At 54.1% G+C, this 24,792-nt stretch overlaps 2 protein-coding genes across 3 annotated transcripts; both read left to right on the top strand.

Annotated features, from left to right (window-relative positions):
* The first annotated feature begins 48 nt into the window (after positions 1 to 48).
* C1QTNF12 (C1q and TNF related 12) lies at positions 49 to 16,873 on the top strand. 2 transcript variants are annotated; one of them, XM_076070248.1, is made up of 8 exons: positions 49 to 4,814; positions 6,420 to 6,527; positions 9,231 to 9,351; positions 10,537 to 10,799; positions 11,165 to 11,273; positions 11,713 to 11,806; positions 13,717 to 13,789; positions 14,507 to 16,873. In XM_076070248.1, exons 1-8 carry the CDS (start codon positions 4,476 to 4,478, stop codon positions 14,603 to 14,605), a joined length of 1,206 nt encoding a protein of 401 aa, XP_075926363.1. In that variant the 5' UTR covers positions 49 to 4,475; the 3' UTR covers positions 14,606 to 16,873. The 2 variants fall into 2 exon arrangements, with proteins under 2 accessions (XP_075926363.1, XP_075926362.1); XM_076070247.1 differs by having other exon boundaries at positions 6,417 to 6,527.
* A 1,483-nt stretch (positions 16,874 to 18,356) lies between these two features.
* Positions 18,357 to 24,027, top strand: B3GALT6 (beta-1,3-galactosyltransferase 6). Its single transcript, XM_032962106.2, has 2 exons — positions 18,357 to 19,683; positions 20,078 to 24,027. The coding sequence occupies exons 1-2, from the start codon at positions 19,108 to 19,110 to the stop codon at positions 20,594 to 20,596; spliced, it is 1,095 nt and encodes a 364-aa protein (XP_032817997.1). The 5' UTR covers positions 18,357 to 19,107; the 3' UTR covers positions 20,597 to 24,027.
* Positions 24,028 to 24,792: the final 765 nt, after the last annotated feature.

Below are 24,792 nucleotides of genomic sequence, written 5' to 3'. Positions count from 1 at the left end.
GGGGGGGGTGCAGGTGGTGGGTGTAGGGGGGGGTGAAGGGGGGGTGCCAGGGTAGATTTCTTACATCATCGGGTGGTGAGAGGCGGTTGTGGCGGCAGCGACTTGCGGGAGGAGGCCGTTCATCCAGCAGTGGATTGACCGTGGCTGATTGATGACGATGGCGGTGTACGTTTAACTTCTTTCGCGCAGTACGTAGTCAACCGTGCTAATTGGAGGTACGGGGGAAGGACAACAAATTAAACACAAAAGTAGTTTTAAATAAATAATATTTCCATAAATGGTGGTGGTGAAGCAGTTTGTTGTCCTTCCCACACGCACCTCCGATTAGCACGGTTGGCTATGTACGATACGAAAGAAGTTCAACACGTACCGTGCATTCGTGCGATACCTAAAGAACTTGAGGGGGTGAGGTCACTGCTGGCAGGCCACGTGGCGGCCTGACGTCACTGTGGTGAACTCGTGCCTGACATCACAGTGGTGAACCCGTGCCTGACGTCACTGTGGTGAGCCCGTGCCTGATGTCACTGTGGTGAACCCGTGCCTGACATCACTGTGGTGAACCCGTGCCTGACGTCACTGTGGTGAGCCCGTGCCAGACGTCACTGTGGTGAACCCGTGCCTGACGTCACTGTGGTGAACCCGTGCCTGAAGTCACTGTGGTGAACCCGTGCCTGACGTCACTGTGGTGAGCCCGTGCCTGACGTCACTGTGGTGAACCCGTGCCAGACGTCACTGTGGTGAACCCGTGACTGACGTCACTGTGGTGAAGCCGTGCCATATGTGACTGTGGTTAACCTGTGCCTGACGTCACTGTGGTGAACCCGTGCCAGACGTGATTGTGGTGCACCCGTGCCTGACGTCACTGTGGTGAACCCGTGCCTGAAGTCACTGTGGTGAACCCGTGCCTGACGTCACTGTGGTGAGCCCGTGCCCTTGTCACGCGTGGGTTTCTCGGTCCGCCGTAGTCGCCGCTGCTCGTGGCGACCTTCTATGTTGTGCTGTCGCTTTCGGAGGTAACCCCCCTGCCCCCCTCCTCCTTTCATCCTCTCCCCCCACCCCCCAGTTTCCTCCCCCCACAAATAATTACCTTTTTTACCGGGCACCTATACAAGGAGGCCATCATTTTGCCAAATATAATCGTTACGGAATGTAAATATTGGTGTGAGTAGCGCTGAGACTGGCGTGCGGCACCGTGTGTGTGTGTGCGCGCGTGTGTGAGGAGCGGTGGCGCAGCAGTTGGCACCACCGCTAACTCCTGCCACGTCTCGCGTCAGTGGCGAGCGACCTCTGAACCGCTCCCGATGTCCTCCCGTGAGGTCGACTTGGCCTTAAGTAACGACGTGGTGCATTTGTGTGTCGAGTGAAACTTCGGCGGCACCGCTGGAGACAGAGGTGGCTGGACATTGTGCTGGGCCACACTCCCGTCCCTCCGTGCTCCCCTCAAACAGGCGCTCACTCGCCCCCGACAGTGCAATATCACGGAGATCTTCGTGTCTGTGTGCGTGTGTGGACTGGTAATGTGGGGAGCGGTGGTGTAGCGGTTAGCGCTATGCTGCGCTACGAACCTGGCGACCCGGGTTCGATTCCCGCCCACGGCCAACACCGGTGACGATTATCTTAACCGGTCCTGGGCCTCTCCTAGGTCGACTCAGCCTCAAAATGAGTACCCGGTGCGATGTGTAAACATCGCCACTGGGGAGACAAAGGCGGTCGGGCGTGGTGCTGGCCATCCACCCCCTTTGTGTGCTGTGCCGGCCTGCATAGGTGCTCGCTAACAGTACTTGCCCCTACAGTTTGTTAAGGCTATACGGGGGATCCTTGTCTTTGAACTGGTACTGGGCCTCCCCTATGTGAACGAAGCCTCAAGTGAGTACCTGGTGCGGTGTGTAAACATCCCCACTGGAGAGACAAAGGCGGGCGAGCGCGGTGTTGGCCACCCACCGCCTCGTGCGTCTTGCCGGCCTTCGTGAGTTCTGCTCGCTTACGGCACTTACCCCAAACGGTCCGCAAAGGCTACACGGGGGATCTTTGTCTTTGTGTGTATCTGTGTGATTGTACCGTGCACTCCACCACGACGTGCACGCGTGATGTTGATTTCATGACGATGCCGACGACGACTTTGGCTCGGCGGTCGCGGGTTCAACTCCTGGCTTGCCATAAGAACGAGGAATTTCCACCGCTCGCCGCTCAGGGCTGTTACGCGGGATTTTGAGTTACTGTCTCGACCCTCATTTCTTGAGCAGGAAATCACTTTGTAACCGTGACATTTTCTTTGGTGACGATGTCGATTTTCACGATGTGAATATTGATAATGGTAGATTCGATGACGGCAGTGATCGATACGATGACGTCACTATAATACTTTTTTTTTATTTGTCTCTGGTGACTCCAAATATTTTTAATTGCTCAAATAAAAATCTCTAAAGGTAAAAAAAATGTTTTCACAAACTAAGCTTAAGCAGATTAACTTAGGGAGTCCAACCGGGTGGGGGCGCCGCGGTGTCGAGACGTTAACTCCATCGCCTGGTATGCAAGAGGTCGTGGGTTCGATCTCGACCCTGACATCTGCTGCTGTATATTTGGACTTTGCGTGTCTCTCTTCCCGTGGTCGCGTGGATTTTTCTCCGGATTCTCCGGTTTTGCCCTCCACATTTAGAGTATTTTTGCTGCTATAAATTTCCACGCGATGTTAAGCCACTCGTTGAAGCTATCATTTGTGGCCAGGTCGCTTCTGAAACAGAGCTGTACAGCTTAGTAGGCCTTACCTGGTAAAATAAAATCGTTTGTAGTTCATTTGTGTTTAAGGCCCTCCCGTGAGGACCCCTCGCGTCCACAAGGGGGCGCCGAGTACTCACCTGGCCTGGCGAGTGGGTGAGTGGTTCAGGGAGTTGAGTGGGTGAGAGGTTCAGGTAGGTGAGTGGGTGAGCGGGTGAGTGGTTCAGGTAGGTGAGTGGAGCGGGTGAGTGGTTCAGGTAGGTGAGTGGGTGAGCGGGTGAGTGGTTCAGGTAGGTGAGTGGAGCGGGTGAGTGGTTCAGGTAGGCGAGTGGGTGAGCGGTTCAGGTAGGTGAGTGGATGAGCGGGTGAGTGGTTCAGGTAGGTGAGTGGAGTGGGTGAGTGGTTTAGGTAGGTGAGTGGGTGAGTGGTTCAGGTAGGTGAGTGGAGCGAGTGAGTGGTTCAGGTAGGTGAGTGGAGCGGGTAGGTGGGTGAGTGCGATAGGTGAGTGGGTGGGTAAGTTGAGTTGAGGTGAGTGGGTGAGTGTGTCCAGAGTGGGTGGATTTTTTGTTGAGTGAATGGGTGAGTTAGAGAGTGCGTCGATGGATCGGATCGTCAGTGAATAAGCGAGTGGGTGGATTGGTTGGTGAGATGATGAGTGAGTGGGTGAGCGAGTGGTGGGTGAGTGGAAGCGTGAGTGGGTTAGTGGATTGGTTTGTGCGTGGGTGAGTTAACGGGTGAGTGGATTTGTGTTGATTGGTGAGTAAATGGGGAGGATTGGATGGAGAGTGGGTGGGAGTATTATTGGGTGGGTAATTTGAAGAGGAGGTGAGTAGGTGAGTGGGTAGGTGAGGTGGATGAGCTGTAGCTAGAGATGGGAGGATGATGGATTGGGGTGAGTCTGCGCCACACTGCTGTTGTTAGTGAGTGGGTTGGTGGATAAGTTGAGTGAGATAGGTGATAGGGTGGTAGCTGAGTGAGGTAGGTGGGTGGGTAGCTGAGTGAGGTAAGCGAGTGGGTGGGTAAGTTGAGTGAGGCGGGTAAGTAAATTGAGTGAGGTAGGTGAGTGGGTAGCTGAGTGAGGTAGGTGAGTGGGTGGGTAGCTGAGTGAGGTGGGTAAGTTGAGTGAGGTGGGTGAGTAAATTGAGTGAGGTAGGTGAGTGGGTAGCTGAGTGAGGTGGGTGAGAGTGGTTAAGTTGAGTGAGGTAGGTGAGTGGGTGGGTAGCTGAGTGAGGTAGGTGAGTGAATTGAGTGAGGTAGGTGTGGGTGACTGAGTGAGGTAGGTGAGTGGGTAGGTAGATGGGTAAGACAGATGTGGGTGAGATGGGAGGCGGAGGAGGCGGGACCGTGGTTGCTCACTCCGCGTGTTTAAAAGAGGAGGAGGGGAGGCTGGAACTCAGAGCTCGGTGATGGTGGCAGTGATGTTTGCTGCGTTTGGAGGCTACATCTACAATATTACAAGCGTACACCTTCGTGCTTGATTAACTAATTCAACAATTGATTCGCCCGTGAGTCAATTGCCTCGGACTCGGAGGGAACCCGGCCCTCAAACACCCCCCCCCTCCCCCCACACCGCGCGGGGGAGAGCGGAGGAGGAAGACCTGGAGTGGATTTACCCCTCGAGGCAAACAGGACCCCGACGAGGTGAATGGCGCGCTGAGGAGGTGGACGAGAGGCTGTAGGAGGCGAAACGAGAAGCTGACGAGGTGGACCAGAGTCGTCGTCGTCGTCCCCCCACCCCCGCCCTGGATGAGGTGCGGACAATGAGGGCAAGAGGAGGTCCCCTACTGCTGGTGCTGGCCACGCTGGTGGGGCCAGCGGTCTGTGAGGCCGCGCGGGGAGATGGAGCCGCGGGTGGAGGAGGTGGAAGAGGTGGAAGGGGCGACGGAGGAGGTGGGAGAGGAGACGGAGGAGGTGGGAGAGGAGACGGAGGAGGTGGGAGAGGAGACGGAGGAGGTGGAAGAGGAGACGGAGGAGGTGGAAGAGGAGACGGAGGAGGTGGGAGAGGAGGGAGGACAAGAACCAGGACGGCGACGATGAATCGCGACCTCGCAGCGTTACAGCAGAGGACGGAGATGGGGAACGGCACGGGGGGCGCCGAGGTGAGAGTGTGGGGAGAGTAAAGAGAGAGTGTGGGGGAGAGTAAAGAGAGAGTGTAGGGAGAGTAAAGAGAGAGTGTGGGGAGAGTAAAGAGAGAGTGTGGGGGAGAGTAAAGAGAGAGTGTGGGGAGAGTAAAGAGAGAGTGTGGGGGAGAGTAAAGAGAGAGTGTGGGGAGAGTAAAGAGAGAGTGTGGGGAGAGTAAAGAGAGAGTGTGGGGAGAGTAAAGAGAGAGTGTGGGGGAGAGTAAAGAGAGTGTGGGGGAGAGTAAAGAGAGAGTGTGGGGAGAGTAAAGAGAGTGTGGGGAGAGTAAAGAGAGAGTGTGGGGGAGAGTAAAGAGAGAGTGTGGGGAGAGTAAAGAGAGTGTGGGGGAGAGTAAAGAGAGAGTGTGGGGGAGAGTAAAGAGAGAGTGTGGGGAGAGTAAAGAGAGAGTGTGGGGAGAGTAAAGAGAGAGTGTGGGGGAGAGTAAAGAGAGAGTGTGGGGGAGAGTAAAGAGAGTGTGTGGGGGAGAGTAAAGAGAGAGTGTGGGGGAGAGTAAAGAGAGAGTGTAGGGAGAGTAAAGAGAGAGTGTGGGGGAGAGTAAAGAGAGTGTGTGGGGGAGAGTAAAGAGAGTGTGTGGGGGAGAGTAAAGAGAGAGTGGGGAGAGTAAAGAGAGAGTGTGGGGGAGAGTAAAGAGAGAGTGTGGGGGAGAGTAAAGAGAGAGTGGGGAGAGTAAAGAGAGAGTGGGGAGAGTAAAGAGAGAGCGATGTGTTTGGATAGGTCTGCAATATGAGAGGGAGACGATCTGGGGCTTAATGAGGAATCTCCCTGCATGAACGATGCTGATCCCTCTCTCTCTCACTACACCACACACACGCACACCACACTCACCACACCATTCACCAACCCCACACTCACCACATCACACACCACACACACCCCACACTCACCACACACACACACACCCCACACTCACCACACACCACATCACACACCACACACACACCACACACACACCACACACACGCACAACACACTCACACACACCACACTCACCACATCACACACCACATCACACACCACACACACATACACGCACACCACACTCGCCACACTCACCACATTACACACCACACACATCACACACACACTCACCACACACACCCCACACTCACCCCACACTCACCACACACACCCCACACTCACCACACACACCACACACACACACCACACTCACCGCACTCACCACATCACACACCACACACACCACACACACACTCACCACATCACACACCACACACACCACACACACCACACACACTCACCACATCACACACCACACACACCCCATACTCACCACATCACACACCACACACACCCCACACTCACCACACACACCACACTCACCGCACACACACCACACACACTCACCACACACACCCCACACTCACCATACCCTACACTCACCACACACACGCCACATGCACCACACACACGCATATCACACACACACCACACACACGCCACACGCACCACACACACCACGCACACCACGCACACCACGCACATCACACACACACCACACACACCACACACACGCACACATTCGTCCCCCGTGTTGCCCGTAGAAGGTGGACCCGCGAGGGAGCTGGGTCAACTTCATCACGCACTCGGAGCAGCAGCAGCAGCTGCACGTGAAGCAGCAGCAGCAGGTGGTGCGGCGCAGGGGCATGAAGCAGGTGATGGTGGCGGTGATGGTGGAGATAGGGGTGGTGAAGATGGTGGTGGCAGTAGCGGTGATGATGGTGGTGAAGATGGTAGTGGCGGTGGTGGTGGTGGTGGAGATAGGGGTGGTGAAGATGGTAGTGGCGGTGGTGGTGATGGTGGAGATAGGGGTGGTGAAGATGGTGGTGGCAGTAGCGGTGATGATGGTGGTGAAAATGGTAGTGGCGGTGGTGGTGGTGGAGATGGTGGTGGTGAAGATGGTAATGGTGGTGAAGATGGTGGTGGTGGTTTGAAGAGATGGTGTGGTGGTGGTGGCGGTGGCTGCAGTGGTGGTGGAGATGGTGGTGGTAAAGATGGTGGTGGCGGTGGTGGTAATGGAGAATATGGTGGAGGAGATGATGGTGGTGAAAATGGTAGTGGCGGTGGTGGTGAAGATGGTGGTGGTGGTGGTGATGGTAGTGGAGATGGTAGTGGAGATGGTGGTGGAGATGGTGTAGATGGTGTAGATGGTGATGGTGGTGGTGGTGTAGATGGTGGTTGTGGAGATGTTGGAGATGGTGGTGGCGATGGTAGTGTTGTAGATGGTGGTTGTGTAGATGGTGGTGGCGGTGGTGGTGGAGATGGTGGTGACACAGTAGGGGGCACAGGTGGTGCATCGGCCAGTCATCTCAGTCAGTCGACCCGTGGCACCTGGGTCTGCCTCGTGACCTCCTGCCAGCGGGCGTTCGACACTTCACGTGGCCTCAACGTGCACGTAGCCTGGCACGAGCGCCGTGGTGACGTCACCGCCACTTAGTGGTGAATGACTGTTGTTATTGGGTGGTGGTGGCGATGGTTGTGGAGATGGTGGTGGAGTGTGTACTGCAGCGTTCTTCATTGCAAGGCCCGCAAGCCACTAGCGGCCCCTGGTGGCCTTTAGTGCGGCCCCATCATCATCGTGCTGCTGTTACAGACCCCCAATGGTTTCGAATAGCGCGGCGGCTCTCGCCACACTGATGATGTCTTATCGGCGAAAGTGGCCACCCCCTCTGAAAATTAGTGAAGAACACTGGGCTAGTGCAACGGTTAGCTCACTGCGCTACGGATCCGGCTACCCGAGTTCACTTCCCGCTCATGGCCAACACCAGTGACGATTATCTGAATGGGTTCTAGGCCGCATCTAGGTCGACTCAGCCTCAAATGAGTACCTGGTGCGGTGTGTAAACATCGCTACTAGGGAGACAAAGGCGGCCAGGCGTGGTTTGGGCCACCCATCCCCTCATGTGCTGTGCCGGCCTTCATAGGCTCTCGCTAACAGCACTTGCCCCAACAGTCTGTTAAGGCTATACGGAGGATCTTTGATGGCAGTGGTGATGGTAATAATGATCGTGGTGGTGATGGTGATCGTGATGGTGGGGATGATGATGGACGTGATGGTAACGATGATGGCAATAATAATAATGATAGTGATGATGGTTTAATACATTTTGATTTAAAGCTTTCGTGACTGCAAGGATTCATATTCTTGGTTCTTTTGGTAAAGTCGCGTAGAAGGGAAACAATAAAATAATAAATAAATAAAACATCACGACGTTTCGACTGCAGCACAAGCAATCATCATCATCAGGTGTGAAAACCACAGCAAGAAGTTTTCACACCTGATGATGATTGCTTGTGCTGCAGTCAAAACGTCGTGAGAATTTTATTGTTTTATATTTTTATTAATTTATTGTTTCCCTTCTACGTGGTTTAATACATGTGATGGCATCTCAAGACGCTGTGTACATGAACAGAAAACGTTAATTTTCTAGAGAGGAAGTCCTGGGCCGAGGAGGCGAGGAAGGTCTCGAGGATGAACTTGAATTGTAGCAGGGAACCGACAGCACGGGTGTCTGAATGAAAGACAATTCGGACCCTGGGGGGCAGCAGAGGAGAAGAAGCGACATCCCATTGGGCCAAGGTTGAGTGGGGACTTCGACAGAAACTCTTGGTTGGGGCAGTTGAGATTGTGGAGTGGAGTAGAGTGAGATGAGAGGGGAGAGGTAGGCGAATGTGTGGAAGGGAGCAGAGTGAGATGAGAGGTAGGAGAGTGTGTGAAGGGGAGTGGAGTGAGATGAGAGGTAGGAGAGTGTGTGAAGGGGAGTGGAGTGAGATGAGAGGGGAGTGGTGGGAGTGCGTGGAGGGGAGTAGAGTGAGATGAGAGGTGAGAGGTAGGAGAGTGCGTGGAGGGAAGTAGAGTGAGATGAGAGGGGAGAGGTAGGAGAATATGTGAAGGGGAGTAGAGTGAGATGAGGCAGGATAGTCCAGGGAGGATCTTGTAGACTAGGTGCGATCTTGCATCAGATCTGTGGATTTAATTTGGAGTCCGTGGAGGGATTTGTGTAATTTTGTGATGTGGTAATGTCAGTGACAAAGATGTTGCTACAAGGAGACTGGTCCCTGTCATAGTAATGTGGAATGTCCACCACTGGTTCTGGGCTGCCAACTGCACAGCCTCACGTTCATTTGATCAGGGTCAACATTGGACCTTCGACCTTTAAAAAGTACTCTGATGATGGTTCTGATGAAGGTGATGTCTGATGGTTGTGATAAAGATGACCACATTTGATGATGGCAGTATTATTTAGTGATAATATAATAGATGATGATGGTCATGGCGATGTCTGATAATGGCAGTGATGATGCTGGTGAAGACAATTAGATCTGAAATTATTTATTTATCCCTCTGCTTCCTCCAGGCGGGTCCCCCTGGACCCCCAGGCCCCAGTGGCCCCCCTGGGCCCCCTGGACCCCCTGGGCCCCCCGGGCCCTCGATCACCCAGGAAGCTCTGCTCAAGGAGTTTGGTGGACTGATCAGAGGTGAGTGGACGCGAGGTCTCCGCGATGTCTTGGCTCGCGACGTAATCCCTTCTCCCCAGTGCTCGGCCTCTCGGCAGCGGAGGTCCTGGGCAGCCACTGTCTCCGTCCTCTCTTCATTTGGCGAGATGTTAACTACCTCACCTGGTATGTAGGAGGTTGTGGGTTCTATCCCGACGCTGATGCCTGTATATTTGGAGTTTGCGTCTCTCTCTCCCCGTGGTCCCATCGATTTTTCTCCAGGTTCTGCGGTTTTCCCTCCACATTTAGAATCAACATCACGCTTTTAATTGGCTGCTATAAATTCCACATGATGATAAGCCACTTCGTTGAGCTATCATTTTTGACCAGGTTGCTTCTGAAAAAGAGCTATGTAGCTCAGTGGGCCTTACCTGATAAAAGGAAATAAAAATGTTTCGTTTAGTAAAAAATCAAAAAGAATTTTGGTATATTTCCACCAGCGCCACCCTTCCTTCATCTCCTCGAGCAACCGAATCGTCGGGCCTCCATCTCACCCTCACCGCTTCCGTTCTTCTCCCGTGGCGTCCTTGTTCGTCAACCCGACCGCTCGTGGGTTGCATCCAAACCCAGCTCTGCCCTCGCTCTCTCTCCTTCCGATGAATTCCGGTCATCGCTCTTCTGTCGTTGATGCCCTTCGCAATGTCTCCGTTGGTCTACTTCTGGGCCAGCTCACTCTCGGCACCATCCCTCCTCCACATCCCCATCACGAATTGCAAACCGAAAATTATTAAAAACTAATTGCTGTTTAATTGATAAACTCGGATCAATGGTTGAGTTTGTCATTTCCTCGAATATTTTTCTAGGAATTTAAATATTACCGCAGAAATCAAATGAGGCTCGATGATGGCGATGCAACGAGCGTGAAATCGGACGTTGCGATTATCGCGGTTGTTGCACCGCACGATGAATCGTAGCGTCGCTACGACAACCGCAGACTATGCACGACCCTGCAACCTCGCGACCTCCCGTGTGACCTTCCCGTGACTTCTCTGCAAACTCCCTGTGACCTTTGACCCTGCCCATGTCCCTTGATCTCCTTTGTATGACCCTTCCGTGAGCTTTCTGTGACACCTCTGTGACCCTCCTTTGACCTCCCTGTGACCCATCTATGACCGTCCCCCCCCCCCCCGTGACCCCTTTGCGACCCCGGCTCCCCGTGACCCCTAGATGCGGCGCGACGGCGAGCGTCGCTCCTCCTCCGCGAGAGCTGCCCCGAGTGCGAGCCGCTCCCCTCGCTGGGACCCCCGCACAGAGGGGGGCCCGACCTCCTCCCCCTCCTCGGAGAGGCGAGGCCCCCCCTCCCACGTGCCAGGGGGCCCGGCGCCCCTCCTTCATCACCCCTCCTGCTGCAGGAGGCGTTTCACTGCAAGCTGAGCGCGGCGCTGAGCGTGAGGAAGAGGTCGGCCAAACAGCTCCACGGGTTCCACACGGTGAGGGAGAGACCACCTTGTCGCTCCTCCTCCTCCTCATCAGTCCACCTCATCGCTCCTCCGCATCATTCCACCTCTTTGCTCTGTCTGGTCACTCCACCTCGTCGCTCCACCACATTCCACCTCATCGCTCCTTGGCATTACTCAACCTGGTTGCTCCACCTCGTCGCTCCCCCTGTCTCTCGTACTTCGTCAACGTCGAAAAGATTCCCTGATCAAATGACTCTCAAAGATTATCGAGGCAGCCACCTCTCACCCTCGGTGACCTACACACACCCTCTCCTCGGTGTGCCGAGACCAGGTCCTGGAGAGGATTCGTTCACGTCTATGATCGTCGTGTGTCGTTTGTGTGTCTGTATGTGCAGCCCGTAGGCCAGGGTGCGTTTGTGCGAGGGGGAGGCATGGATCTGACGAGGGGCCGATTCACGGCACCCGTCGCCGGCATCTACCAATTAGCGGCTCACGTACACCTCGGTAACGAGCCGCCATCCCTCCACTCAGCCCCCCCCCCACCCCCTCCACACAGCCCCCCCACCCCCTCCACTCAGCCCCCCCCTCCACACGGCCCCCCACCCCCTTCACACAGCCCACCCCCTCCACACAGCCCCCCCCCCACCCCAACCTTCATATTCACACACGTGACCCGCATCCTATCACTGAACAATAAGAACTAATGAATTGCTTTATTTTGTATTGCCTCATCGTTCATGCAAATTTGCGCCTCGAATCGCTTGTAATTATTTTGTTGTTGTGAGGATTAAATGTTGCTTCTCGTCCAAGTTTTAACGTTTCTTTTTCAACGGATAAAGGTGAAAAGATCGGGAGCACATCCCCTACTCTACACACACACACCTGCCCCCCTGCACCCTCCATACTTCACCCACCTCACTCACCTGCTCCCCACTCCCCACAGAGCGGACGGAGGGGAAGAATAAGGGTCGGAGTTCACGGGGTCGTGAGGTCGCGCGTGTCCTCGTCTGCGTTGACGCCCTCTGCCCCCAGCACAGGTGAGAGAAATGACCCCTGACCTATATAGACGACCCCACAAAGTTCACGGGAGTCTAAGCAAGGAGAATAGGGTTTTAACGAGGTCACTGGGATCAACCTGGCGATGTTGAAATGACGTGGAACCAAAATGCGACCAGGCAAAAGAGACGGATACTTTTTTTCAGGTGAACTTCTTTCGCACCGTACGTAGCCAACCGTGCTAATCAGAGATGGCAGAACCCGATGGGTGAGCAAACGAAGCTCTTTATTCCCCGAGGTCATTGACGCGAGTGCAGAGCAGAATCGGACGAAGGAGCCCTTGTGCACCCCACTGCGAGCACGCTTTGCGATCGGGAGAAGTTCCATGGGCGGAAACGCCGTCGATTTGAACGCGAGTTTAGAGTATTTCCCCACTATACATTGCCACATGATAAGCCGTTTCATTGGGCTATCGTTTGTGGCCAGGTCACTTCTGAAAGAGAGCTATATACAGCTCAGTGGGGCCTTACCTGGTCAAATGAAAATAATAATTTAGTTTATATTGACGCCACTCACTTGGGGACGCTCTGAGAGGCGCAGTCCCGAAAGCCATCTGGTTCACCGAAAGCCATCTGGTTCAGCGCACAGGCCTCTGAATGCCGTGGGTTGACCCAAGTCCGGCTAAGTGAGACGACGCTCACGGCCCAGCGTCCGGAAGGCTTTTCTCCGACGGACGCGTGAACATATATACCCGTGCACACGACCGTCGCGGGCCCGTTGGTCTCCAGGTCACTGTGAAGAACCTCGTTGAACGCATCCCCTGCCGCTGCCGTAGAGTTGTAGCTCCTTTCGCGACGCTTCAACAACGTGTGGGCCTTTCGTCTAACAATGTCAAGATTAAGGCAAATGTTGTTGTGTCGTGCACCCTCCTTCACCCGACGCGGCCAATTAATGAAGTTGTTAATGCGGGGTTCCTACCGCCGGCTCTGCGGGGGGCTGTAAGCAGCTGATGAGCACCACCGGCACTGCCGCCACCGCGATGCTCCGTTTGGGCAGGAAATCGCTCGCTCTCTCTAACATCGAGTTAATCGGGTAAAACAAATAAATAAATGTACACATATTTATATACACGCATGTATATAAATAAATGCCACCCTCCCTCTCCGAGCCTTTGAAGATGAGATTTTGTCAAAACAAAACAACTCGATAAACAAATCCACAAGTGAACAAAAACAAACCAACCTCTCCCTCCTCTTCAGACAGACGCCGCCCCCCCCAACGTATCCTGGGGGTGAGTTTGTGGGGTAGGGGGGTGAGTAAGGAGTAGATGGTGAGGGTTATGGGAGTATGGGTTACAGGGGTGGGTGAGGAGTAGATGGTGAGGGTTATGGGAGTGCGGGTTACAGGGGTGGGTGAGAGGTAGATGGTGAGGGTTACGGGGGTGGGTGAGGAGTATATGGTGAGGGTTACGGGGGTGGGTGAGGAGTATATGGTGAGGGTTACGGGGGTATTGTAGTGGTGAGCGCGCTTCACTACGAAACCCGGCAACCAGCGCTCGATTCACGCTCACGGCCAACACCAGTGACGAATATATCTGTGCCGGTTCTAAGCCTTCCCTAGATCGACTCGGCCTTAAATGAGTACCCGGTGCGGTGTGTAAACAGCACTGGGGAGACCAAGGCGGCCGTGCGTGGTGTTGGCCACTCACCCACCATCTCGTGTGCCTTGCTCATATTCAAAGGTGCTCACGAACAGCACTTGCCCTAACAGTCTGTTGAGGCTATTTGGGGGATATTTGTCTTGGATGTTGGTGGTCGTGGTGATGATTATGCGTGGTGGTGGTGGTGGTAGTGGTGATGATAGTAATATTGCAAGTCTTCATAGGTGCTTGCTGACGGCACTTGCCCCAACCCTCTGTTAAAGGCTACACGGGCGATCTTTGTCTTTGCAGCTCCCTGGAGGGGCGTGCGGGGATGGAGGGTCGCTCTCTCTCCATGTTCGCCAGTGGCCTCCTGCAGCTCCAGGTACCTCCAGCCGCTCGGCTCCCCTACCTTGTGCTGCACAGGGACAGCTGCCACTAGGGGGCGGGGGGGAGGTCCCTTGCCTACACAGCAGCAAGGCATTGAAATTCTCTCGTGCCATCCAGCCCCGTTGATATGGAGGCTGCTGGACTCGCCAAATATCTGTCAGGAGCAGCATCAGCCATCCTCCACTGTTGGTGGGGGTGGCCACTTCCTCTCATGTCACATTTGCAGATAAACTCTAAATGTTCAGATCAAGTGAAATGTTGTATCTCGGCCAGATTTTGTTTTATTTGTATTATTGTGGATTAATCTGAAAATTGAACACATTCCACATATACACACCCTGCTCTGCAATCCGTGTGTGCATATTAGGGTTGTTAAAGTTGTTTAGCGTTACCAATAACCGCAGGAAAAACTACGGTAAGAGATGGGTGACCGGTTTGCTGCAGAAATATAAATTAGTTATCGGTTAAAATCCGTGATGAATATCTGATCCGATACACGGCCTCCCCAAGGTCGACACAACCAAAAATTGAGTAGCTACCTGGTACAGTGTGGAAACGTCTATCTCCGGGGAGACAAAGTCGGCCAAGCGTGGTGTTAACCACCACCACTCCTTCGTGCGCCATTCCGACCTCAATCGGTGCATGCTAACAGCACTTGCCCCAAAAGTATATTGAGACTATACGGGTGATCTTTGTCTCTGTGTGTGTGCAGGCTGGGCAGCAGGTGACCGTCTTGGTAGAGAACGGCTTTGGCAGCGAGATCACTGTGCGCAACGAATCCAGTTTCGGCGGCGTGCTGATGGGTGTGTGATGACGAGTCCTTCTCATCACGATCTCCTCACCACCTCCTCGCCCTCACCCCTACCACCACCATCACCACGGAAGGGGGGTGCCAACGATGGCGAAAACACAGGAGCAACAACTAACCAACGTTCGCTGTTAAGTGACGGTGACGTCGCCACCGTTTGTGCCAGGCTAGGTGCACTTTGAGACTCGTGCGCAAAGTGTAAGGCCCACCAGCAGGTCACCGGACAGACCCAGGAGCCATGGGTTGACTGACTGAAACGACTGGCAGATGCAATAGTTGTGCCCCCCACTGTGCCACCTCGCCGCGTTTTATCTGCCCGGCGCTCCGCTCGTTGTTGTGAGCGTCGCTCCCCTGCCCTCCGCTGCTGTTGGGGGGCGACTGCCTCAACTACCCAGCAGCGTCCTTCACGAGCCTCCTCCATAGAGGCCGATCTTGACATCGCTGGTACCAGTCATTCACACAAAGAGAACTATTTCACATATAGCCTTCGAGACGAGACACAAGTCCTATTAGCGAGTGCCTATTATGGCTGGGATGGCGCACGCTGGGTGGACAGCACCGTGCCTGGCCCACTTTGCTGATTTTTATGCACTGCAGCAGCTACTCGTATAAGGTTGAGTCGACCTAGGTGAGGCCCAGGACTGATTACGATATCACTTGCACCTCATTTTTTTGTCAGAAGGGAGGCGAACTCCAGTCACTGGGTTCACAGTGCGGTGCACTAACCACTGCGCCACCGCTCCACCTGTTGGTCGCACACGCAGCACTGAAACTCCGCGGTGCTTGTGCCATGCTAGGTACACACACAGTTATTTGCACGTGATGGTAAATCGACAGTCTGCCTGTTTAGAACCAACAATGTAGCAGTGCTCGTCAACTTTTGATGACCCCAAGTGGTGGAAATTCCACATTCCCATGGCGGGGACCAGTTAGTCATAATTGCAACTGTTGACTTCCCACAAAGTGGTACTAATTGTATCGATCCCGGATAGATGATTGCCTTAGATTGAGCCGCATGTGAAAATAGTTTGGGTTCGGGATAGAGGCAGGGGCGGAGCCAGGATTTTGACTTTGGGGGGGCTGACTTCAATATTCTGAGATATCCAGTGTTTATGTTTTCCAATGGGCGCCACAAATGTATAAAACAAATTTTATTGGATTTGAACGCGGAGTTTATTAATAGGTCGGAGCCGCTGATGTGGCTAATAAGTTCGATAAGTTCGAAAGGCTGCCGCTCAAGCAGCCTGCAGGGCAGCACAAGGTGGCAGCCTGCAGGGCAGCACACGGTAGATCCTGCAGGGCAGCACAAGGTGGCAGCCTGCAGGGCAGCACACAAGGTGGCAGCCTGCAGGGCAGCACAAGGTAGCAGCCTGCAGCATTTTGCAGCAGCCAGATATCTGGTTATCCCGATTACCGACTTTCCCAAAATTTCAGGGGGGGCTAAGCCCCCCCAGCCCCCCCCTGTGACTCCGCCCCTGGATAGAGGTAGGGTTGGTGTTGGGGGTTACTTTAAGTGTTAGGTAAGGTGAGTGCTAGGGGTTACTTTTAAGTGTTAGGGATAGAGGTAGGGTTAGTGTTAGTGGCAACGAACTTTTTATTTTACCAGGTAAGGTCCACAATGAACTATATAGATGAACTATATTGCCCTTTTTGAGAAGTGATCTCGCCACAAATGATAGGTCAACGAAGTTGAAACTTTTAGCAGCCAAATACTCAGAACGTGTGATGTTGATTCTAAATTTGAAGGGAAAACCCGGAGAACCCGGAGAAAAATCCACGCGACCACGGGAGAGGGACACGTAAACTCGAAATATACAGCAGCAGGCGTCAGGGTCGAGGTCGAACCCACGGCCTTCGGTATACCAGGCGAGGTCATTAAAATCTCGCCACCGTGGCGTGAGGGATAATGGATGGTGGTGTGGGTGTCGTCTTTCGACCATACTCCACCACACTGGGCCACGTGCGTGGGTCGGTGAAGACGGGAAGCATGCGCGGGTGCCGATATCGCTCGCCACCGACGCTGGCCGTGGCCGGGAATCGAACTCGGGGTCGGCGGGTGCTCGGCACAGTGGGGGTCACCGCTGCCCTCTCTTTTGTTTTAAATTACGATTATTATTTGTGTTAATATTATTGTTTATAATTAATATCGATGACCTTACTGCCTATTTTATTGTGTTTTTTGATGTAAATCTGTTCTTAGCGTGGGTCACGTGAACTTTGATGAATGATGCGAGTGGATGTTACACGTGATACATTAAATTGGTATCTATACGTCCGCGTGATTGGTCAATGCGTGGTGCTGGGGTTGGGGGGGTATTGCTGCTGCTTTCGCCACACTTCGCCATCGCCGCCTTCCTTCTGCCAGATCCCCACAATTTGTTGCAAAGTGAGCACCTGATATCCCAAAGCACCGCTTCCAAGTCCCATCACCGACCACCTGGCTGCAGGCCTTGCCACTTGTGTACACAGCACGAGGCGTGGTGGGGCGTGCTGTTGTCATTGGTGAGACGATGGCCCTTGTGTACTCTCGCCGAACATGGACCAAAAGTAGCCTCGCTCGACTTGTTGACGTCCAATTGTGCGCTGGAATGCGGCTGCATCACTGGGACCCTCAAGTCGACCCCAACACCCTGGCTGACCGTGCTGACACAAACCTCGTCCCGGGAAGTCCTGCGAATCCAGAAAACGGTGACCTTCCCATTCACCAGGACCTCAATGACGTCCCTCGTCATCGCTTCAAGTCATGCCAAGCCCCTTTTGGACCCATGTGCTTAACCTTAAACAATGCGAATTCAATCCCGATGATGCTTGGAGAGCTGATTGGAGTTCAAAATAACTCGCAAGCAGCTTGTGAAAGACCCAACGCAGAAAATCCCTGGGTTTGATTTTCCATGAAGGTCATGGTCCAATCTAAACCGCATCCACACAAACCGTGGCAGTAGATGCGATTACCTGATGCACAAATTAAAAATTAAAAACTCTGCAGTGTGCGACGCAACGGGCCCAATCCACAAATATGAAGAAGGCATCACAACAATACACTGCTGCTCCTGACGTGGTTAAACGATAAAACATTTTTTTTATTTTCACCAGGCAAGGCCCACTGAGCTGTACAGCTTTTTTTCAGAAGCGACCTGACCACAAATGACATCTTAACGAAGTGGCTTATCATCAAGTGGAAATGTATAGCAGCCAAATACTCTAAACGCGTGACATTGATTCTAAATGTGGAAGGAAAAACTGGAGGACTCGGAGAAAAATCCACGCAACCACGGGGACAGAGGCACGCGGACTCCAAATATACAACAGGCGTTAGGGTCGGGATCGAACCCACAACCTCCTGTATACCAGGCAAGGGAGTTAACATCTCACCACTGCCGCGCCTGTTTATCTGACTTGACCACCTGAATGTGACATTGTAGTTGGTGCTCTGCATCTGCATCAGCACCCATACGAGAGGAGAAGAAGAAGAAGAGGTGGCAAGACGCAGTGCGGTGATGAGGAGCCGTGTGGAGTCGGAGGTGGCCAAGGCAAGAAGCCACTAATGGGGGGCCTCAAGGACCCGGGGATTAGGGGAGACCAACGTCTTCTCTCGTACAGCTGCTGGTTGGTCAAGCCCAGACAACCGCGCAAGGAGCAGGGGAGTCGTGTCATCGCGGCGATGTCTGCTTCGTCTTTGTGGATCGCAAACCTGTCAACCCCTTATCAGTGCCCATCTTATTCAGACCTTATTGGTCAACCCCGTGGATTGACAGCTGTGGGTTGATAGCTATGGGTTGATAGCTATGGGTTGACAGCTATGGGTTGATAGCTATGGGCATTGCCGTGACCTGTTTGTTACGTTGCGCACCGCCTGTTCTGGATGACACAAGTCGCACACAGCTGACCGAGAGCGGATTTACTAATCGCGGTTCTCACCGCGGCCTCGCGGGCGCCCGTAGCGCCGACGTCACCCGATTCGTGCACGGGCAGCGCGGAGCCACGCAACGGCACACGGGGACCGGGAACCCCGGGAAAGGGGTCCGGACCAGGGGACTCAGGACCCCAGGACAGGGACCCAGACCAGGGGACTTAGGATTCCAGGTCAGGAGACTCAGGACCCCAGGACAAAGGAGCCAGGACTGCAGGGAAGAAGTGGACCCGAGGAGACGGACCCAGGCCTCCATGACGGGGACTTAAGACCCCAGGACAGGGACCCCAGGACCCCAGGTAACCAGGACAGGGACTCTGGGGGACCTTGGCTAAAACAGGGGTGCGTAACCCAAGGCTCGGACCTGGGACCGCAGGAGCTGCAACCAAGCCCAGGCACGCTGCTTGGCCGGGACGTGCGGTGCATCGCGCTGATGCCCGGGGGGCTTCACGCGTGGTCCCCTTCCCGTGCCGCGCAGGGGGTCACCCGTCGGGGGTCGTCCTCCCGCGCCACAGCAGGCAAGGGGGCACGGGCGAGGGAGCCGAACAGCGAGGAGGCGGCACAGTGAGACGAGGATTGGGAGGCAGAGGGGGCCATGCCCCTCTCGCTGCTGCTGCCGCGCCGCGGGAAGCTGCCGCGACCTCGCTGCGCCACGCTCTGCGCCATCTCCCTCATCGCCCTCGCCGCCGTCTCCTTCTACCTGAAGCCGTGCGCCCCGGACGCGGGGGGCCCCGACGGGGCCTCGGCGCGGGAGGCTCGCCACGCCGGGGCCGGAGACGACGGCGGCGGCGACGGCTGCGACAAGTCCCGCGGCAAGTCGGCGCCGCACCTTCAGGCGCCGCTGCCTCAGTCGCAGCCGCGGGTGTCGGCCTTCCTCGCCGTGCTGGTGATGACGGGGCCTCGCTACACGGAGCGCCGCGACATCATCCGCAGCACGTGGCTGGCGGAGCACGGCGGCGGCGGCGGCGGTGGCGACGTGATGGCGCGTTTCGCCGTGGGCACTCACGGCCTGAGCGCCGAGGAGGCGCGGGTGCTGGCCGAGGAGCAGGAGCGGCACGGCGACCTGCTGCTGCTGCCCGAGCTGCGCGACTCGTACGAGAACCTGACGCGGAAGCTGCTGCACATGATGGCGTGGCTGGGGCAGAACGCCGACTTCGAGTTTGTGCTCAAGGTGAGAGAGAGCGAGAGAGAACTGCGGGCCTCTTCCCGCGACCCCGCGCCACGTTGCGCGACTTAACGATCCCACTCATTTTCGCTCATGGTTACACGCAAGGACACTTCTTGACACTTCACTCGTGGGTGGACATGTTCGCAATGTTCTCCATCGCACCGGTTGCAGCACACTACTCCGCACTGCGCTGATGCAGGACACGTCTGGACCCTTTACGAGTTGCGGTCACTCTCGGGTCACTTCCTCGGTATGGGGGCAGCGAGGGTCGGCGTGTGGCGTGGATGCGGTTGGGACCGGTGGCTTTCGCACGCTTACCGCGCCTTCGCTTTTACGACCCACGCGGACGTCTCCCCCGCCACCTCCGCTCGCCCTGCGTCTGCCCGTCCTCCCCCAGGTGGACGACGACTCGTTCGTGCGCCTCGACGCGCTCGTGCCGGAGCTGCGGCGCCAGGACGCGCGCCGCCTCTACTGGGGCTTCTTCAACGGCCGCGCGCGCGTCAAGGGCTCCGGCCGCTGGAAGGAGAGCGACTGGGTGCTGTGCGACCACTACCTCCCATACGCGCTCGGCGGCGGGTACGTGCTGTCGGCCGACCTCGTGCGCTACGTGCGGGACAACGCGCCGATGCTCAAGCTCTTCCGCAGCGAGGACGCGGCGCTGGGCGCCTGGCTGGCGCCCGTGGACCTGCGCAGGGTCCACGACCCGCGCTTCGACACAGAGTTCCGCTCGCGGGGCTGCAGCGAGCAGTACCTGGTGACGCACAAGCAGAGCACGGAGGACATGCTGGAGAAGCAGCAGAGCCTGCGGAGGCATGGACGCCTGTGCAAGCGCGAGTTCCGCACGCGCCTCTCTTACATCTACGACTGGGCCGTGCCACCCTCGCAGTGCTGCCAGCGCCGAGAGGGGATACCCTAGCGGGAGGTGGGTAGGGGCGTGGGGGAGGAACCCCCCCCCCCCCCCCACCTGATTTAGGGTAAGGGGAAACTCAACTTCGTCCCTGACTACGGGACTTCCATGTCGCATGGGCCGTGGTTTAATTTCGTACGGCTGCGTAGCTTTTCGAAGTTGTGCCCTCGAGCAGCTCTACGATGTCGTTTCGGGGTTTTTGGCGCGTGTTGTTCGGCACGGTGTCAGCTCCGTTCCTGGAGAAGCGGCCGGCATGTGGAGCGAAACAGTCGGACGTCGTGCCGAACGGCGCGCTGCAACCCGGATATACGAGAAGTTGTTCATGGTTTTTGCCGTCACTGCGAGTCTTAGCCGCACTGATCGGGTGCCGGAGGAGAATATTTTCGTCCTGGCAATAACCCGCGTTTTTTGCTCCTGTTGCTGTGAGGTCCTTGTATACTCGGTCGACACACACGGTATTTTTGTGATGTTGCATAACGCCGAGGTTGCTTGCGTGTGTTAACGTGCAGTTACCCACTAATGGTATTTGAAATTACAAAAGCTTCCTCGCCCCTGCGTAACCGTCTAAAAGTGCTGACCACGCAGATTTGTGAAAACCTCAAGACCTGAAAGGTGCCAGTGAAGCAGTAGCGCAGCGAGTGGATTCAAGAACCCATCTGTGCAGAACTTTGTGTTACTATTCCCTTGTATGCGCGATGGGTTTTTTCCGGTTTCTCCGGATTCCTAATTTAATGTGGAAATTTTCCACACATTCCGATGTAGTCAAACACCCCTGACAAAGTTTCTACACTTATTGAGGCTTTTTCGGATAAATAAAGACATTTTACGGAGCGTCGTCATTCTGGGAACCTCAGCCTCAAGTTGTCTGCTCTTGGAGACTTTGAGAAACACGGGGCCCATTGTCAGACCCTTCTCGTCTGGACAGTATTAGCCTGGATCACCAGAGGGCCCCCCACATCCCACAGGCCCCCTCCCATATTTCCAGACCACACGTGGAAGAACACACATGGAAGAGCGTGGCTTTATTGCCGTGTCACGGCCCTCGAGCTGGATGGCTTTATGCCCCATATGTGAGGTGAGGGTTGTTACTTCTTTTGCACTGGCACAACCGTGCCGTGCTGGGACTGTCCCAAGCCAGGCCGCTGTGGCGCCGGGATGTTTTTTTTTTCCACTGAGGATGCCCGAGCCGTGCTGCCAACATCACACGCGCAGTGGACGAGTCTGTAAGCCCCGCCCATATCCCTGCTTGGCCCCGAGCCAGATTCGGATGTGTTCTGATGCCAGCTCGGCATGGTAAGTAGCCGGTGGGAGACCACCCGTCCCCTAAGTGGCCATCGGCTTGGATGGGCCAATGGAAAGAGCATATTTGTGTCAATGTGTGACCGTTAAACCTGTAACTTCATATCCTCACAGGGAATATCGTCATCGGAGGTGGTAATGTGTGCTGTACTGTACTCTGCAAACCCCATGCTTTGTCTTGTGTAAGTTGATTCGGTGTGTGTGTATCCACGAGTTGCAGGCAGCAGTGGTGTAGTGGTTGGTGCAGTGCACTGTGAACCCAGTGATCTGAGTTTGATTGCCAGCCACGGCTAACATCAGTTGTGAGTGATATCTGAACCAGTCCTGGGCCTCCCCTAGGTCGACTTAACCTTAAATGTGCCTGGTGCTGTGTGTAAATATCACCACTGGGGTGACAGGCGACATGGTGTTGGCCACACCACCCTCTCGTTATACCTTAATAGGTGCTTACGGACAGCACTTGTCACGGCAGTCTGTATGGCAAAAGGGGGGCCTTAGTCTTTGTAGTGTGTACGCTAAAGTAGTGGGGTTTATCAGGCCAGATTCGATTCCAGTGACCAGTATTGATGGCAAATTTAAAGACTCATTTCAACTGAAGCTTAATTTCAAATGGGTCTGTCTAGGTTAAGGACTCGGAAAATACTTCTGCGCCCGGCACACCACATCCACTGTACCTCTCACTATGGCTGTGGCTACTACTATTCACGTGGGACCCTACTGCAGTCTACCAGTGGTAGAATTTAAGGCCAGCGTTTGCAGCTGTTAGATTATGGCGATACAGAAACGACTATGATACATCTTGCGAGAATAGATTCGCGATAATTGTACCGTCTGTTTTTTTTGCGTGCAAAATATTGCGAGGTAGTGATTATCTTCACTGTATTGTTAAATACTTAACATTTCCTGACATTTTTTTATTGAAACACAAAGTTCTAAATAATAAATATTTATCAACGGTTAAAGTAGCGCTTTGACAAATTGTTTACTGGAGAAATTGACAGCCTGGGTCGGTTACATCATGACTTGGTCATTGTTGTAATTCGTAGAATTATTTGTGCATCATGAGCATTAGATGTAATACAAAAAGGACAGTATTTATTTTCTTATATCCAGTGCTTCTAATAGAAGATCACAAAGCGCCGTACGTGTGAACATTTCAACGCTCCGTAAAAACATGAAATTAAAAGTGCCATATAAAACGTAAAATTATGGTGAAGAGATTGTGACTGGGGGTAGATGTTGTAAAGTCGTTAGAGGAGTTAAGTCAGGCACATCTTGAGTGACCTGCACTTAAATAAATTTTAATTTAAATATCTTCTTACTAGAAGCAAAGCACAAAACACACAACAATACAAACGCTAAATACAATTCATTGCAACGTTTATGGAAAACTGATTTCCCGGTAATCACTGTAACGTGAAACATTTGTATCGTTTCGTGAAGATTGATAACTCGGCAACCCCCCCACGTACAACCCCCCCCCTCCCCCCACTTGTGACACCGTCCAGTATTTCCGCGTGATGTGTCTCAACGTAACCGCGTGCGTGCGTCACGCTCGTGCTGCTGTGCTGGGCTCTCCGGTGTTGCCTTCCGAGTTGTGCCGCGCGTGTTTTCCGCCCGCGGACGATGTCTGACGGTCTCCCTCCACGTGCCGGGAGCTTCTTCAGTAGCCGAATTCGCCGAGTGAGTGCGAGAGCGTAGTGGGTGCGTGATTGAGTGAGTTTTTTATGTGCGTTAGTGAGGTATTGATGGAGCGATTGAGCGGTTAGGTGAGTTAAAGAGGGGGGGGGCCTTGATGAAGTGAGTGGGTAATTGGATTGATGGATAGGTTGAATGCGGGAATGGTTGAGTGGATGAGATCGAGCGAGTAAGTGAACCGAATTAAGTTCCTGAAGAAACTCTTGGTGCACGGAGCGAAACGTCGGGCATCACGCCGAGCAACGCGCGGGCGCAGCCCGTGGACACGTGGGAGAGATTCGTTTTAAATTCCTCGCTCCGATTGTTCCATATGATGTGCAATCATTCCGCAGTGCTCGTGTATAGCTACGTGGACGAGTGTGAAGATGTCGGCGTTAGGTTCTGACAGGTTTACATAGTGTCTCTCGTCGTTTTATCATAAAATAAAATAACGCTGGATGGAACGGTCTCCGTTTCCTGCCTTTGCTGAGCAGGTAAGACCCAGGGAGGATTGTACGAACAGTGGGCATTACTAAGCCCATTTCACTCACCCACTCACTTGAACATTCACTCCCGCACTCACTCAATTATCGTCGGTGTTGGACGTGCAGCGGGCAGCAGCGAGTTCGGCCACAGCAGGTATCACCGAGCCAGTCGCCTCATTTAGACACCATCAGGTAAAAACTGAGCGAGTCATGTGATGCAGTCAGCTGACCTAAGATATTATTATTACTGCGTAGCGATGTGTATTTATCGTCATTTACAGATTTGAGAGTGGGCCTTCCAGAACGAGGTTGATGGATACAACATCGGCAGCATTGCGCCACGTGGTTCAGACACTATGGGTTGTACTGACCCGAGTCATGTGGTGCAGACAGATAGGGCATCGCAGCTGGCGTAGACACATCGAACTAACCCCAGTGATGGAAGGAGGGTACCCACTCCTAGTGTGGCAGTGGAGCGGTGGCGCATTGGTTAGCGTAATGCACTGTGATCCCCTGCAACGTGAGTTAAATTCTTAGCCACGGCTAACAGCGGCGAGTGGTATCTGAAGCTGTCAGTCCTTGGCCACCACCTGTCTTCACTGACCAGTGTGGTGAATTTCGATTTAAAGCTTTCGTGACTGCAATGATTCATCTTCTTTGGTTCTTTCGGTAAAGTCACGTAGAATGAGAATAAAATAATAAATTGATCAAATAAAATAACACAATAATATTCTCACGACATTT

This window comes from Petromyzon marinus, chromosome 28 (assembly GCF_048934315.1).
Source record: "Petromyzon marinus isolate PM22_M1 ecotype Great Lakes invasive population chromosome 28, UKy_Petmar_22M1.pri1.0, whole genome shotgun sequence".
In the NCBI taxonomy this organism is placed as follows: domain Eukaryota; kingdom Metazoa; phylum Chordata; class Hyperoartia; order Petromyzontiformes; family Petromyzontidae; genus Petromyzon; species Petromyzon marinus.
Note: the sequence above shows the minus strand (reverse complement) of the source record. Positions and strands in the feature narration are given on the sequence as shown.

Coding starts and splice junctions, on each gene's coding strand:
- C1QTNF12 (XM_076070247.1), top strand. CDS start 4,476: ATGAGGGCAAGAGGAGGTCCCCTACTGCTGGTGCTGGCCACGCTGGTG. Junction 6,528..9,230: donor GGCGCAGGGGCATGAAGCAG/GTGATGGTGGCG, acceptor TGCTTCCTCCAG/GCGGGTCCCCCTGGACCCCC. Junction 11,807..13,716: donor GCCCTCTGCCCCCAGCACAG/GTGAGAGAAATG, acceptor TTGTCTTTGCAG/CTCCCTGGAGGGGCGTGCGG.
- B3GALT6 (XM_032962106.2), top strand. CDS start 19,108: ATGCCCCTCTCGCTGCTGCTGCCGCGCCGCGGGAAGCTGCCGCGACCT. Junction 19,684..20,077: donor ACTTCGAGTTTGTGCTCAAG/GTGAGAGAGAGC, acceptor GTCCTCCCCCAG/GTGGACGACGACTCGTTCGT.